Source organism: Canis lupus, chromosome 20 (assembly GCF_048164855.1).
Source record: "Canis lupus baileyi chromosome 20, mCanLup2.hap1, whole genome shotgun sequence".
NCBI lineage: Eukaryota > Metazoa > Chordata > Mammalia > Carnivora > Canidae > Canis > Canis lupus.
This window is the reverse complement of record NC_132857.1, coordinates 48,223,118-48,241,229: the sequence shown is the minus strand read 5'-3', so window position 1 is coordinate 48,241,229 and position 18,112 is coordinate 48,223,118. Positions and strand designations below refer to the sequence as shown.

Here is an 18,112-nt window from a genome sequence, read left to right as displayed (position 1 = left end):
CTACCTCTGGCTCAGGTTATGATCCCAGGATCCTGGGATAGCCCACATCAAGCTTTCTGCTCTGCTTCTCCTTTTGCTTCTGCCTACTGCTCCCTTTGCTTGTGCTCTGTCAAATAAATAAAATTTAAAAAAAATAATAAAGCTTAGGTTAAAATTTGTGACGTCTTTTTAATTACATGTAAACTTCTTTTCACTTTTAATTTGTCTGAAACATTGCTTTCTCGATCAATGTGTTTCTACAATGTCATTTTAATGTTTACATAATTTTCTACTATACACTTATATGATATTTTACTTAAATAATCACGTATATATAAATAGATTTTAAAGTTCTTTTCTTTTTTTTTTTGAAATTATAAATATTGTGGTGGCTATCCTAATAACTAGTTATTTGCTGAGCTTAGGGTACAGTTTTAGAGGTAGCATTTCTGGGTCAAATTGTTTACAGATTTTTAAGGCCTCACCAGTCATCTTCTTTTGCTCTCATAAGCATTTTGTCAGTTGATGAAAACAGTAGTACTATTTTTCCCTGCTCTCCACACATGAGCTATCTGGTAAGACACCTAGTTTTTTGTTTTGTTTTGTTCCAGGCAGAGTGGCATGGTTTTCAGACCCTTCTGCATCCTGATTATTATCTTCTAAGCCTTTCCATCCTTCAGACTTCTTCCAAAAACTAAAAACCAAGACCTTAACATAATAATAAAGATATATTTAAGACAAGGTCTACAGAGATTAATTCTTCCTGGATACTATTTTATATGTTATTTGATTACCAGGAACAGAGAATTTCATTCTGGCTATCTCTGTTTGGAAAACAGCTTCCCGGAAGACCTTGACAAAGAGGTGCTATTTGGGCTTACACCAGAATAGCAAGAAATATCTAGCCTTGTGAAAATTTCCAAGGAAGAACTTTCTGGGCAGAGAAAATAGAAAATACAAAGGCCTCAAGGGCAAAAAGTGCTTGTCACATTGTGGTTAATGCAGCTAGAGGGGCAGGAGCTTTGTTCCAGAGGAGATGGGGGCTACAGGGAGAGATGCTGAGGAATATGCCCAATATGGTGAAGACTAAGGGGTTTATTCTAATAGCCAGTTGAAGGGTTAAACAGGAGTTTTATAATCTGGTTGTGTTTTAGAATTATTATTTGATGATGTGTGAAGATTGGGCTATGGGAGAGGCAAGAATAGAAGTTGGAAAACTTCGAGAGTCTGTTACAGGAGGAGTTTAGATGAAAGATTGTGATAGCTTGCACTGCTGTCGTACCCGTGGAAGTGGAAGGAATAGAGGTCTTAGAAAGAATTTGGATGTAGAGACACCTGGGTGGCTCAGCAGTTTAGTGCCTGCCTTCTGCCCACAGCATGATCCTGGGGTCCTGGGATTGGTCCCACATCAGGCTCCCCACATGGAGCCTATTTATCCCTCTGGCTGTCTCTGCCTCTCTCTCTCTCTCTCTCTCTCTCTCTCTGTCTCTGTGTCTGTCTCTCATGAATAAATACAATCTTAAAAAAAAAAAAAAAGAATTTGGATGTAGGTAAATGGCATGGACTTTAGGGTAAGGTTCAGATCCACTTGCAATTTAGGGGCTGGTCCTTCAAAATATCGAAGACTCTTTTTAATAACTTCCCCAGGATGCTTTTAACAAACTAGTAGATATGGGGCAGTGTATTAGTCAGCTAAGGCTACCATAACAAAACACTATAGACTGAGTAGCTTAAACAGTGGAAATTTATTATCTCACAGATCTGGAGGGTGAAATTCTAAGATCAAGAAGTCAACAACAACAACAAAAAGAAGTCAACGGGTTCTGTTTCTCCTCAGGCCTCCTTGGCTTGCAGATGGCCGCCTTCACTCCATGTCCTCTTGTGGTCTCCACTCTGTGCCCACACCACTAGTATCTCTTCTTAAACTTAAATAATCACAGTGATATTGGGTTAGGACCCAACCCTTATAACCTCACGAGCCTTAGTTACCTCTTTAAAGACCTTATCTCCAAGTGCAGTCACATCGGGGTTAAAGATTTAACATATGAATTTGAGAGGCACACAATTCAATCCAAAAGGGGAAAGCCATCACCTAACTTAACCCTCTTTCAACCTTTCTAAAGCAAGGGGGCCCTTAATGGGGGGGGGGGGAATGATTCTCTAAAACCTTTTACTTAAAAAATGTATAAGTAAATATCAAACAAAAATAGTTATTTTCTTTGAACATTAATAAACTCACTGGTTTATAATTACAACTATAAATGGAAATTCTTTTTTTTTTAAGGCTTTATTTATTTATTCATGAGGAACACAGAGAGGCAGAGACATAGGCAGAGGGAGAAGCAGGCTCCATGCAGGGTGCCCGATGTGGGACTCCATTCTGGGACTCCAGGATTATGCCCTGAGTGGAAGGCAGATGTTCAACTGCTGAGCCACCCAGGCATCCCTATAAATGGAAATTCTAATGTTGTATTTTTCCTACCCTAATAGATCATCTTGTGACAACCTGGACTTGATGATCACCTTTGGAGTGAACACCACAGACAAATAGCATAATTCCTTTTTAAAAATATTTTATTTATTTATCTGAGGGAGAAAGAAAGAGAGCACAAGCAGAGGGGGAGGGGCAGAGGAGAAGGAGAAGCAGACTCCTGTGGTCTGAGATCATGACCTGAGCTTAAGGCAGACGCTTAACCAACTGAGCCACTCAGCTGCCCAAATATCGTAATTCTTTTCCACTGTCAAGAATCACACTACTAATTTCAACCAACCCCATGCTAATGATTATAACTAGTATAGAGGAGAAAAAATAATTTTCCATTTTTTACTCTTGTAGATTCTTGACTGAGAGGCCCCTGTAATAAAGGGGAAATTAACAGGAGAAAAAATAATTTGTATGTGTGTATAGAAGTTCCCAAAAGATAGGAGAGTGGAAAGGCAGCCAGATGATTGAGGCTTATATATCATCCTTAGCTAAAGAAAGAGACAAGAGTGGAACTTCAAAGGGGAGAAAATAATGGGAAGGTGAGAAGAGGAAAATGTTTGGTAAACAAAAGTTGTCCTGCAATACAGAAAGTTTCTCTGGTAAATTATCTCTGGTATTAACTCTCTTCGTGGTACAGGCCTCCTTTCTAACATAAATATCCCTTAAAAAGGGGTAGATTATACTGTTTTCAGAGCTTCTGCTGTGTCTGCTATTTCTCAAAATAATCAGGTCAAAATAAAATAGTCCTTATGACGCAGATGAGCATATTGGTGTGGCGTGTTATGCTCTACCCTTCATTAGCCACAAGAGAAGGAGTATAAAATCATAGAAAAATAAATGCAAATCCATCCCTCATTTTGAAAAAGTAATTCCCTGCACATTTCTACTATTAATGAGTAGAAATATTTTTCTTAACAATTTATATGATATTCACATGTATATGTGATATTCACATGTGAATATTGTATGTATATTCATATCATATGTATATTCACATGCATATTTCAGATTTTCTGTTGACTCATTCATCTGTTTATTCACTAAGCTACTAAATATTGTCTCTACCATTCGAATCACTTAGCTGATACTTCATATATTATGTGAGTATGGTAGGAGTTTTCTCATTTTATATATGGGGAGACAAGTATTAAGTGTCCAAGTAAGTTTCTCAGGATCACCCAGAGACTAAGTGTCCCTGCCAGGCATCAAAACAGGTATGTAGGACTCCAAATCACATCCTTTACCTACTCCAGTGACCCTCAGTCTTGAAAACCATCCACGTGACTAACGTATGTATGGAGGGCGAGAATTAATAAGACATAACTCCTGCCCTGAAGAATCTTATATTTTAAATAAGGAGACATGCGTGTAAGTTAACAAAGTGTTACAGGATTATGAATGTTATATAATTATACACAAACCACAGATCACAAAGAATCAGGTGAACCACTCTACCTTTTGAGGGCAATCAAAGCTTCCAAACAGAGGTGTCTCTTAGTTAATTGAGTCAGAAAATCTAGATGTGTGTCCATTATTCAGATAATGGGAGTAGAGGTGGATATAGCAGTGGAGGTAAGGAAGTAAACTGAGGGCAAATGCAAAAAAGCATAGAGATGTTTGTGAATCATCGTTTGGGAAAATTACATATACTGTCAACAATATATTAACCTATTAACTGGGATTATGGGAAAATGGAAGGGGGACACAAGTAGAACCCAGTGCAGGCACAATTAAACGCAACTGTGATACAAGATGAATATTTAATATAAATGTATGTAATTAAAGTGTCCAAATAGTCTATTTGAGGCGCCTCCTCCTGCTCTTTCTCCAGTCCCTGTTTCTAATGAAAACAGTCTCAGGTAATATCAGTTTTCATTGAATAAACTCTACTTTTTTTTTTTTTTCCCCTAAACACCCTGGCAAGCAGTTATTAGGAACTGCTTTGTCTTTGTCAGCTAATTCCTCCCTCTCACTGTCATTCTTTCCATCATTGCACGAATACTAGTTCACTGGCAACACAGTGAAGCCATCAACTTGGAAATTAAATTACCTGCCATTCTCAAGTTTTTCTCCCTATAACCTCAGACTGCCCCTTCAGCTCTCAATGAGGCAATGCTCGCACTATAACAATGAATCGAGGGTTTAGGACCATAACTGTCAGTTCAAGGTCACGGAGGCTTCAACACAGAATTCTGGGCTTTGTTCTGCAGTGCTCTTCATCCCCCCTACACTGTCCTTTTCCAAATTCTCTGTTTAAGAGAAACAACAAAAACCAAGTGGTAGCAGAGCAGAGGGACGTCTAGTTCCATCACAGCCATAAGGAACGGGTTTTTGCTTAGGTTTCGGACAAACTACTGAGAGCTGCTCCTGCACAGAGGAGCAGCTAACAGGCGGGCGGACTGCTGCTGTAAGCAAACATACCCACCTCTGACTGTCCAGGTGGGGGGGCGTTGCTGATCTGCAGGAGATACAGTGTAAAAATGTAATGGTTCCTAAATCATTGGAAATGATAGACTCATCCTGATGCATAGATATTTCTCTTATTCACAGTAGTTTTAATTAGTTTTCTTTATAAATATGCTGCCTTTTGCTTATTTCCATACATGTTTTTGCTGTCGCATGGCTAATCTATCCCTGGATAATTGCGAGTTGACTGCAGTTCAATATTCTTGGAACATGGAGCACTGGGGGCAGTAATAGATCTGGTGATGGAAAATTCAGCAGGCATCAAATCATGGACGGCCTTTGTGCCCTGCTTAGGGGGTTGGCAGGGGAAAGCCATTGGAGAGTTTGAAGCACCAGAGGAGTGATATGCTCAGATTTGTATTTTGGAAAGATCACTCTAGTGTTTCCTTAGCAATGAGAGAATGACAGGTGCTGAGGCCTTGAGCTCAGCAGTTTCATTGGGAATGGAGAGGAAATAAAACATTCCTGAGATAATAAGGATGAAAAATTAACTGGGTTTACTCAGACTGGCTGGCACTTGGGCGAGACCATTGAGGTGGTCAGGGTAAAAAAGGGACTGCCTGGTTTTTATCTCTGATGACTGAATGGGGGTCACTCAGTTTGAGAAGTTGTTTTAGTCTGTTCGGGCTGCTATAACAAAAATAGCGTAGGCTGGGAAGCTTAACAATGGAGGCTGAGAAGTCCAAGATCAAGGTGCTTTGGCTGATTCTGTGTGTGGTGAGAGCCTGCCTCCTGGTTCACAGACAGCCGTCCTCCCTATCCCAAGATGGAAGGAGTGAGAGAACCCTTTGGGTGCCTTTGTAAGGGTACAAATTCCATTCATGATGGCCCATCCTTACTACCGAATCACCTCTTAGGCACTGCACATTGGGTTTTAGGATTTCAACATAAGAATTTGAATGGTGATATAAACACTAAGTCCATAACAGAAATTCATTGGGAAAGGCACATACACGGGAAAAATGAAATGGGTTTTTGCAGTCGTGAAGAGTTTGTGGTAACTATCTTTTTTAAAGTAGAAAAATCTACTATACAGTTGGATAAATAGGTTGAAGATAAAAGGAGAGGCATAAGGTAGAGATTTAGACATGTAATGAAGACATCATAGAGGGGTCTGGTGAGAGCGCACTTTCTTGCTTGCTAATGGCATACTCTCACATGATAGAGAGCAGAGAAATAGGACTAGCTCTGTTTTTAAATTTTTCTTTTTTTTTTTTTCTTTTTTTTTTTTTTATGATAGTCACATAGAGGAGAGAGAGAGAGAGAGGCAAAGACACAGGCAGAGGGAGAAGCAGGCTCCATGCACCGGGAGCCCAACGTGGGATTCGATCCCGGGTCTCCAGGATCGCGCCCTGGGCCAAAGGCAGGCGCCAAACCGCTGCGCCACCCAGGGATCCCTAGCTCTGTTTTTATAGGGTCATCGATCCCATCATGGAGGCCCCTAATTACCGTCCAAATTGCTATTTCCTAATACCATCCCACTAGGGTTTCAATATATACATTTGGGAAGAATACAAAAATTCAGTTTGTCGCAGCTGAGAATGAAAAATTTTTCATTTTTACAAAAGATTGATTATTTATTTATTTATTTATTTATTTATTTTTAAAGATTTTATTTATTTATTCACGAGAGACACACAGAGAGAGAGAGAGAGGCAGAGACACAGGCAGAGGGAGAAGCAGGCTCCATACAGGAAGCCTGATGTGGGACTCGATCCTGGGACTCCAGGATCACGCCCTGGGCCAAAGGCAGGCACTAAACCACTAAGCCACCCAGGGATCCCCTTATTCATTTATTTGAGAGAGAGAGAGAGAGAGAGAGAGAGAGAACATGGTGGAGGGGCAGGAGGAGAGGGAGAAGCAGACTACTTAATGAGCCAGGAGTTCATGTGGGGCTCAACTCTAGGACCCTGGAATCATGACCTGAATCGAAGGCAGATGCTTAACCGACTGAGCCACCCAGGTGTCCCCCTCCAGATGATTCTATTTTATTCTCTAATTTGAGAACCACTAATGTAGATTATCACTTAATCCCTATATTTATTGTAGTATCCAGTCTCTCAGTTGTGTCTTATTTAGTGTCCTCAGTCATCGTCACCCGAGGGTATTTCTGTAACTCTTTGACCAGGTATAAAGAGCAGCACTCTCTTGGCTGTGTACACTTGTTCTAACGCCTCTTGAGTAGACTAAACCAGTCATCTTTCTTTCAACGGTATATAATTCCCTGTTTTTAGAGATCTTACAGTTCCCAGATTCTGACCTATTCTGAAGTTTTACAGGACAGAGTAGCTTATATCCGGATTCCTCCCTTTGCAGGTCTAGATTTTCATTTTATCTATAAAGTCATTCACCAATTACAATCTGCTTTTAACCTACTACAATTTTTTTAGCCATGGTATTTTTTTTTCCTTTATAAAGACTTTCTCATTTTTCATTGCTTTCTTATAAATTTTGGGGTTTCAGAAGAGAGTAGAGATAATAGAATTGCCAGATAAAATACAGGATACCCAGTTAAACTTGAATTTCATATAAATGAACATTTTTTGTATATGTATTTTTTAGGATATACTTATATAAAAATTATTTGTCCTTTATTGGTAATTGAGATGTACCTGGGCATAATATTATATTTTATATTTTAAATATAAAGGGCTAGTTTTAAAGGAAATATATTTTTAAAACATTGATGTCAGTAGTTTTGGTATAGTTCAATAAAGTACATATTCTGAATATTTTAAAAATAAAAATAAGCTATCAATTTTGATGGTACCTTTTGATGATACATTTTAAGAAGTAAGGTATTATTAAAACTTCATAATTATAATTTTATTTTATTTTATTTTTTTAAAGATTTTATTTATTTATTCATGAGAGACACAGAGAGAGAGAGGCAGAGACACAAGTAGAGGGAGAAGCAGGCTCCATGCACCAGGAGCCCGACGTGGGATTTGATCCCGGGTCTCCAGGATCGCGCCCTGGGCCAAAGGCAGGCGCTAAACCACTGCGCCACCCAGGGATCCCTATAATTATAATTTTAAAAAGTAATAACTGAAACATATATTTCAACTGTTTTTAATCTGGGACCAAACTTTATATTTATCAAGTAATTTTCTGTTGCAGGGTATAGTGTTATTAGGTCTAGTGGGTACACCATTCTTTGAGCAGAGCTATGCAGTGGAACTGCATTGAAATTCAGTTAATACCAACTGAGAGTTAACACCATGCTTCTGCTGTGTGACCTTGGAAAAGGTCACCTTCTGACCTTCTGTTAGCTCATCTTTAACAACAGGAGATGTATTAACACATCACATCTCATTTATGATGATTAAATGAGACAGTCATATTTGCTTATGTTCAGAGCCTAGCAAAGGCCCTGGAACTTAGTGCATTTCAGTAAATTTATCTTTTCTCTTCTCATCTCTTCTCTTTTCCTCTCTTTTGAATGAAGATTTTAGAGACTATATGGCAAAATCAATTTATATTTTTTATTTATGTTAATTCTTTCTTATATTTCATAAATGCCTTTAATATGTCTATTTGTAAATGTATTCATTTGCTAGGGCCACATAACAAAGTCTCGCAGGTTGAATGGCTTAACAGAAATTTACTTTCTCTCTGTTCTGGAGCTTGGAGTCTTGAGATCAAGATGTCAGTGTGCTTGGTATCTACTGAGGCCTCTCTCCATAACTTATAAATGGGTGTCTTCTCCTCCCTGAGTCTTCCCTATGTGTGTGTATCTATGTCCTAATTTATCTATATCCTAGTTTATCTATGTTTGTCTATGTCCTAATTTTCTCTTTCCTTCTCCCTCTCCATCTCAGATACTAATATAATTAACATACAGTGTTATATTATTTTCAAGTGTACGATATAATGATTTGATAATTTTATACATTACTCAGTGCTTCTAATTTTCTCTTATAAGGACATTAGTCATATTGGATTAGGACTCATCTCAATAACTTCATTTTAACTTAATTACCTCTTTGAAGTCCCTGTCTCTAAAAATAGTTACATTCTGAAGTACTGGGAGTCAGGACTTCCAACATATGAATTTTGAGAGACACAAGTTAACCCATAATGGTGGAGTAGAGATACTCATAATTACTGACATCAAGTTAAGCAAGCAGTCTTTACGTTCTGGTAATTTCTGAAGATGCTAGTATATTCAAGTCAATAACAATGTGAGAAAGAAAAAGCAAGAGAAACACATGTGATTCTAATACAGAGTAAAAACCAAAGTTCTTTGTGTTAGAGAGATCCTTGAAAAGTATATTTAAAAAGAGATATTTTTAAAAAGATAATATCAACAGGGACTGGGAGAGATGGCTTTGTTTAAATGTTTTCCAAGTTATGATTTCTTATGGGAGATATTTTTAGACATTTATTTCCCCAATCATTTCACATGTATTTAGGAAATTTGTAGATCATGCTCAGTTCAAAGGAATGCAAAGCACTGTGAAGAAGATAAAGAAGTACAAAACAGGATCCTTGTTCTCAAGAGCTTTCATCTATGGATAAAGAGTCAAAATTAGTACAAGTGAAATGAAAGGGAAAAACAACAATTAAACAGTAAACCATGTGATTCTGTCTGTAGATGCCTTAGCATCAGTGAGAAGGAAGAGTCAATGTGGGATATGCTAGTCTGAAATACTTCGGTGAGAGTGGGGTTCTACTTGTGCAATTAAGGGTGACCGTATTGGAATTATGTGCAGAGGAAGGATGGGAAACGGACATAAGTAAAAAAATGGAACTGTGCCTATGTTTTTTCATTGCACTAGGAGAAGTTTTCAGTTATTTTCTTTGCTATTTTTTTATATTGTGATAAGAACACTTAACACGAGATCCACTCTTACAGATTTTTAAGTGTGCAATATAACTATTGACACAAAGTTGTACAACAGATCTCTAGAATTTACCCCCTTTTGTAAAGCTGATGTACCATTACAACTTTATATCTGTTGAACGGCAACTCCCCATTCCCTTCTCTCTCCAACCCCTGGCAACACCATTCTATTCTGTTTCTGAGTTTGACAAGCTTAGGTGTCTCATGTAAGTGGAATCATGAAGTATTTGTCCTTCTATGACTGGCTAATTTTACTTAGCCATGATGTTCCCCAAGGTTCATTCATGTTGCTGTATATGGCAACATCTTCAGCTTTTTTTTTTTTTTTTTTAAGAACTTAATTTTATTAGAACAGTTTTAGGTTCACAGCAAAATTGAGAAGAAATTACTGAGATTCTCTATACACCCTTACATTGATAGCCTCCCCATTATCAACATTCTCTACCAGAATATTTCCTTTGTTATTAAGGCTGAAAAATACTTCGTTGTGTGTATATACCACATTTTCTTTAACCATTCATCCTTCAACAGACAGTTGTTTGTATATTTTTGCTATTCTGAATTATGCTGCAATTAACATTGAAATGTTAATATTTCTTTGATATCCTGACTTTAGTTTCTTTGAACATATACTCAGATGTGTGAGATTGCTGGGTCATGCCATAGTTCTATTTTTAATTTTTTGAGGAACCTCTATAATATTTTCTGTAGTGGCTCTGCCATTTACATTCCCAGAGGCAGTGTGTGCATAGGTTTCAAGTTCTCTATAACCTTGCTAGCATTTTTATCTTTTATTTTTTTAATTATAGCCATAAATGTAGGATGATATTTCATTGTGGTTTTGATTTGCATTTCCTTGATAATTGATGATATTGAGCATTTTTTCATATATATGTGGGCCATTTGGATGCCTTCTTTAGAAAAATGTTTATTCAAGTCCTTTATTCATTGTTAATTAGGTTATTTATTTTTGCTGTTGATTTGTAGGAATTTCAGTCATTTCTATCCTGTTTGTTTACATTTTCTTTCTCCATCACTAGAACATAGGATCCATAAAGACAGACATCTTTCATTTTCCCACTATCTATGTAGTACTTTGTAAATATAATAGATGCTCAATCTTAGTTGAAAAGTGAATGAATAGCTTATGATGTGATAAGGGTGAATTTTGAAAAATATTTTTACATATTTATTTATGAGAGACACACAGAGAAGAGAGAGAGGCAGAAACACAGGCAGAGAGAGGAGCAGGCTCCATGCAGGGAGCCTGATGTGGGACTCGATCCTGGGACTCCAGGATCACACCCTGAGCCAAAGGCAGAGATAAGAGTGAATTAAATGCATGTACTAAAGAGAAGTTGGAAAGACATTTTAGTAGGTGAAATCAATTCAGATTATGTCATGATTTAAAAACTCGATAAGGAATTTTAAATTTAAGGCAATATCGGGAAATGAGAAATTTTAAGAACCTTGAACAAGAATTAGGATTGATGAATGGTATGTTTTTAGAGGACTGCAACAACCTAGAGTAGTTTTTCCAGTCTATCCATGGTCCTAGTTTCATGCTGCTCACTACTGAGATGCCTGTTGTCTGATCCTCATAGTCCTTCCTGGGCTTGGTGCTCAAGGACATGGTTCTTTCAGTTCTGCATCTCCTACCATTTATTTGACAGCCCTGTACTACCCTGTCAGAATCCAATTGTCCTCAGAGATTTTTTGCATAGACAGAAGCCCCTCCTGCCCTGAAATTGTAATCAAGATTAGGTTAAATGGCCATCTCTATTGCCCAGAAGAATGCAAAAGAATGTGCTTGGCATTTTGAGTGTTGCCTGTGGAAAGAATTCTTCTTTAGCAGAGTCGGCAGGGAGGAGAATGCCTGTTGGGTAAGCAAAATGGAGTCTGCCACAGGTTGACTACCTTCTAGTGGTTAAGGATAAAGGTTCTTTTCTTTTATTTTTTTCTTTCCTTTTCCTTTCCTTTTTTTCTAGTTAAGTCTAGTTTTTGCAATTATGAATAAGTCTGTAAAAATCTATGTGTACGTTTTTGTGTAGACATAAGCTTTTAACTCCTTTGGGTAAATACCAAAGAGTAGATTGCTGAATCATATGGCAAGAGTATTTTTAATTTTGCAAGGAACCACCAAATTTCCTCCCAAAATAGCTATATCATTTTACATTCTCATCAGCAGTATAGGAGGGTTCTTGTTGCTTCACATTCTCACTGGCATTTGGTGTTGTCAGTGTTCTGAATTTTATACATTTTAATAGGTGTCTAGTGGTATCTCATATGTTACTTTGCATTTCTCTGATGACATATGATGTGGAGCATCTCTTCATATGCATATTTTCCATCTGCATATATTCTTTGATGAGGTGTCTGTTAAAGTCTTTGGCCCATTTATAAAAATGGATTATTTAAAGAGTTCTTTGTACGTTTTTGATAATGGCTCTCTATCAGAGATACACTTTGTAAATATTTTCTCCATGTCTGTGGCTTGTTTTCTAAGTATTGATATTTTCTTTTGCAGAGCAGAAGTCCTAATTTGAATGAGTCCATTTTATCAATTATTTATTTCTTGGGTTATGTCTTTGATATTGTAACTAAAAAGGTATCACCATACCCAAAGTCAACTAAGTTTTCTCCTATGTTCTCTCTTGAGAGTCTTATAGTTTTCCATTTTCCATTTAGTTTCATGTTCCATTTTGAGTTAATTTTTGTAAAGAGTAAATAAAGGTCTTTTGCAGACCGATGCCCTAGTGTCCCAGCATCATTTGATTAAGAGACTGTCTTTTATCTATTGTATTGCCTTTGCTCCTTTGTCAAAAATTAGATGACTTTATTTATAAGGGTATATTTCTGGGCTCTCTACTCTGTTCCATTGATCTGTTTGTCTATTCTTCTACGAGTAACCACCACACTGTCTTAATTACCATAGCTTTATAGTAAATCTTGAAGTTGGGTATTGTCAGTCTTCCACCTTTCTTCTCCATTTCATTCATTTTTGAGAAATATCTGCCAAATACCTAAGTCTGAAAAGGCATAGATTGCCAGTTGTTCTTTCAAGTAAGAAGTGGTATTCTATGAAAAAAAGCTGATTTAGAAAAAAAAAAAAGAAAAGAAAAGGAAAAAGTTGAAAAGGAAATGAAGGAAAAGAGAGAGGCAAACCAGGAAACAGACTCTTAACTATAGAGAACAAACTGAGATAATTAATCTCTATAAATCTTTAATTCTTCAACTGAGATAATTAATCTCTTTGAATCTTTAATTCTTCATCTATAAAATAAGAATGGTAATAGTTTCCTTCTAGTTTTGGTATGATAATTTGAAATAAAATAATAATAAATGTATCCTCTTCACCAGCATGGTAGTTTCCTTAGGGTCAGGACTATTTGTTTTATTTTGTTTTTATCTGTGCACGTTGCAGAGTCTCTGCTACCAAAACAATATTCAATAAATGCACTCAACACAAACACTGAGGAGAGTTTACATTGTTAAAATTTTGAAGAAAGGGGCATGAGCTGTGCAAAAAATGAAAAGAGGTTACTATGAGTAATTCAGTAGTGGGGAGTGCTAATTATTAAAAGCTTACATACCGTCAACAAAAAGAGTACAATCTTCTTTTTTTATAATTGTTGTTTGGATATTTGGTTGGATTTTGCTATTCATTTACAGATATAAGACAGTACTATTGTGGTCGTGTTTATGTATGTAAATAGTATAATCTGTATTCTATATTAATTTGAATATACCTTCATTTATATTGTGTGTTGGTTTTTTTTTTTTTAAAGGAAAAGTTAAGACAAGCATCTCTAATTGGAGAAGAGGGAGGAAAATTTAAACAATAAAATATCTCGATGGTTTGTATTTTTGAAAGAGTGAAAGGGATTTCATTGTTTCCCTTAGAAACAGAGTTTGGGACTATAACAAAGGAAATCAGAAAGTATTATACTTTAATAGCTGTTTATTATTATTTAATAAGATGATTATCTTTTTCATAGAAGAAATCTTTTCACTTTTCTAGATAAGAAGCTGTGGTGGGCAGACCAAAACTTAGCTCAGCTGGGAACTTGCAACAAAAGGGATGGAAGAAACCCCACTGTCCTACGAAATAAGACTTCTGGGGTTGTTCATATGAAAGTGTATGATAAAGAAGCACAGCAAGGCAAGTCACACTGTAATGAATTTGTGCTGCTTTTTGAATATATAATGCTCTTTTTTCATATTATTTTCACAATTCAACAATTGAAAGGTTTGCATTTTTGCTTCTAGTTAAAATAAAGGGGGAGAGAGGCAAATGTTCCTTAATACTGCAGAAGGAATGCCTTTAACATAAGGTATATAATGAGCTTTCAAGACATTAGCAAGGGCTCCCAGGGAATCTTAATTTGTCAGGTCTTCAGAGGTCTTATCTAGTTCTTGATTTAAAAATATAAGAATAAGAAGAAAAGTCCCAGCCACATATATACAATGTATAATTAAGCCCAGTCACTGAATGAACTAGGGGACTTCAAATGGACTATGTCAACGTAAGAATTTCACATCCAAAAGGACTGCATTGTTGGGCTCTAAGCATTTTGCTTTTTTTTTGTTTTTGCTTGTCCAAATAGTGTGCAGTGAAATGGAGTGAGAGAACTAACAGATGGTTTACATAGGTGGACTTGTCACATTGCCCAAATGGCAATTAGTTTAGAGACGCCAGCCAGGACAGCCCCACACCTGCTAGTCCTTTCTTAGTTTTTGCTTCATGACCCATGACATTAGCAGAACTGTTTTCCTAGAAAAAATATTTTCCTGTATTATACTTTCCTACTTTAGTCTCTGCCATGAAAATCCTTAGCTTCACATACTTTTCTTCTTAGGAAAAACATTTCAAGAAAATATAAAGGAATTTTCATCTGAAGGATTTGGGCATATAGACCGAAGCAGAGAACAGTAGAGGTAGAAATAGTGAACCAAGGGGATCACTCATTTTGAAGACAGGTGACAACCATCAATCAGCAGAATTTTTTAGAGAAACCAATTGGGAGCCGTACCCACTCATCCAGAGACAAAATGAAAATCAGATTCATATTTGCCATCCCTCTACAGAGGATGAGCCAAATTTTAGTCTGAAATCATTCCTGAAGTTTCATGGGAAAAAAAATGTAAAGAAAACAATTGCTTTAAAACAAAACAAAACAATGAAGTGATTCCTGGGCTCCTTTCATGGTCTAGAAGAAACTAATACCCAAATTCTTACACACAAATCTGTCTTTGCTGTCTGACATTTAAATTATTTTTTTTATTTTTTTATTTAGTTTTTATTTATTTTTTATAGAGGGAGAGTGGGGAAAGAAGGGGAGAGAGAGAGAGAGAGGGAGAGAGAATCTCACAGCAGCCTCCACCCCTCACAGGGAGCCCAACACGGGACTTGATCTCACAACACTGAGATCATGACCTGAGCTGAAATCAAGAGTCAGGCGCTTAAGAGACTGAACCAACTAGGCGCCTCTCTGACTTTTTTTTTTTTTTTTTTTCTAAATCGCCATTTATAATAATGAACAGGAGTGTTTTCACTAGCAATTCTGTAATGGAAGATTTCTGTATCAGAATAAATAATTTTGCTGGCATTCGAGTCATGGGGAATAGGTTATATAATTGAGAATAAAACATTATTACTCAATAAATAAAATATTATGACATTTTTGTGGATTTCAATATATTTGCAAAGTATAAAAGTTTATAGTACTATGATAAACTTTTGTTTATAGTCTTTACTTAATGAGATTATATCTGAAACCACATTAGAAAATACAACAGAGGTAGCAATACATTATTTCCAAACAGGACACTGAAAAATATATATTTGTTTTTTTTCCCAAAATATGAACACATGTTTTTTTTTGAAATTGTAAATTAATATAATATATAGAGTTCTCCTATTATAAAGTTTATTGGAGGAAAAAATTTATTATATTATGTTTGGCTCACTTTTTTGCTCATGTTAGTAAAATTTTTCTTATCTTGTAAGGGTTTAATCCTATAGGAAGAGCTGGGCATTTTATACATTGTGAAAGTATTACTAAAGTGACAAAGACCTATAATACTTAGGAATTAATGGCATAATATGAGTAAGCTTAAAATTCAGTGAAAATACTATTTTTGCTAAAAGAATATGCTGATAAAAGCATCTGTATTAAAGAGAATCCCATTAACAGAATCACGGCAGGTACTTTAAAAGCTTCATTAGTATGAAATATGAGCAATTTAGGATTATTCAAGGTGTTAACATTACTACCTCTTTGGATTTCAAAGTACAATTAGCTACTTCATTTATCATTTTTGACACAGATCACTGGAGAGCTGAGACTTCTCATTAGTCAAGTGGGCTTTCTAGCCCCACTAGGGAATTGGGGCATGAGGTTTGAACATCAGTAGCATTGCAAAATATTAAGCCAACCTAGTATTTCTAACTTACTAGATAATCATTACCTAAATTGCTATCTTTTAAAATCATTCTCATATTTTTCCTACATCAATTATTTATTTAATAGGCAAAGATATTTATTGCAAATAATGGCTCATTTTTTTCCCTTTTTCTCTCCTTCACTAGTACAGACTAAACAAACGATACATGAAATGTATGTTGTTGTACAACATAATCGTTAACATAGGCTAATTTTATTATTTGTCAAAAATGAGTATAGTGCAATATATATTGCTATAATTGCAATTATATTTAAAAATGTACAGTTTTAGAAGTTCCTTTTGCTTTTTTCATTTATTTTTATATCATCAAGGTTATGGAACCCTATTTTTTGTAATTTCTTTCTCTTCCTGAATATTTTTTATTATTTTTTTTAATTTCAATTTCCTGTTTCCCCTTCTCTCCATTTGGTGTTTCTTCAAACTTTATACTGAAAGCATTTCTTGTCAATCTCTTCTCAGCTTGTGTCTTTAGTAGTAGTTGAAATAAAGCTATATCAAAATGTATATCTCCATAGCTTGGCATTGCATTAATATATGTTTATATATTTTCTATGAAATAAAATATGTATAAGGTCAATATAGATTATTGTAAATAGAGATATCTCATTAAAATAATTAGAGATCTGAAATTTCATCTTAGTATATAAGTCAGCTTGAGGGAAGGGGGACTAAATCAACTAATCTTTAGTTTATATAGGAGATAAAAGTAATAATTTCAAAAGTTCAGGGCAACTCTCATCCTGGCATGTGGCCCTGTATAGGATGGAGCTCAGCATTGACTGAACTGGCAACTATAGGAAAGGAGCAGAGAATGTGGTAGGTCTCCTGATGAGAAATCTCCCAAGTTGAGAGTATTTCACACTTCAATAATGACAGATAGAACTCAAGACAGCATCAATTGAACAATTAAATCCCATCAGACTATCTTGAATTCAGGAGATGAGAAATAATGAGCTCCATTGGTATTTTGAATTTTCCATAGAACACTATTGATATATAGCTTTCATCACGCTTTGTAATTCTCGCTGGATTTACTGCACTTCATATTAGAGCTTGAACATCCAATAAATGGCATTGCATGTCCTAGAATAATAAAAATGTTGTAAAAATTGGATATTTAATGAACTTGCTGGGTAAGATTGTAAATTACTTAACGTCACGCTACCAGCTTTAATTAGTACATTGGGCCTAGTAAATTCAATGGAACATCTTTATAGAATGCCTACCTGTGATTACCTGAGTAATATTTGTCATTGCTACAATGCAGGAATAAGGAGAATTAATATGCCAATTAATTAGATAACTCTTATGGGTGTGTTTTAAATATATTTGGGGAGAATTATGTTCCTAGGGATAGTAAAATTTATTTCCTTGCTTTAAAGAAATTATTTAAATATATATGTACGTGTATATACATACACATACATACATATGTCAAAAATTTTTATATCATCAAGGTTATGGAACCTTTCTTTTAATGACATCATCTTTAAGTTGAGTTAGTAATATAATTTAACAGCTATTTATTTGACACATTTGAATAGAATATTCTTGAACAGGAACTCATTGTAGAGTTGAAGTGAAATATCATAGTAAAAAATTCATTAGTTTCTGTGATCTTAAAATATTGCGAAAGTCTATGACAGTATTCAAGACAAACTGATTTCACTTGCTCTTCTGTAGCTATGAATTTTATCACTCATTGTCATTTGCTATTTAAAAAAAACTATTCTTTAATAATTAATTTAAAATGTATTTTTGAGATATAATTGAAATATAACATTGTATAAGTTTAAGGTATATAATGTGTTGATTTGATACGTTTATATATTAGCATATGATTACACCTTCATTAGTTAACACCTCTA

At 35.6% G+C, this 18,112-nt stretch overlaps 1 protein-coding gene across 1 annotated transcript in view; it reads left to right on the top strand.

Moving 5' to 3' along the window:
- Positions 1–18,112, top strand: part of LRP1B (LDL receptor related protein 1B) — a 1,825,680-nt gene that overhangs the window by 1,308,656 nt on the left and 498,912 nt on the right. Inside the window, exon 33 of the mRNA XM_072789062.1 lies at positions 13,798–13,942. Coding sequence (XP_072645163.1) covers positions 13,798–13,942 — 145 coding nt within the window. The remainder of the gene's footprint in view (positions 1–13,797; positions 13,943–18,112) is intronic.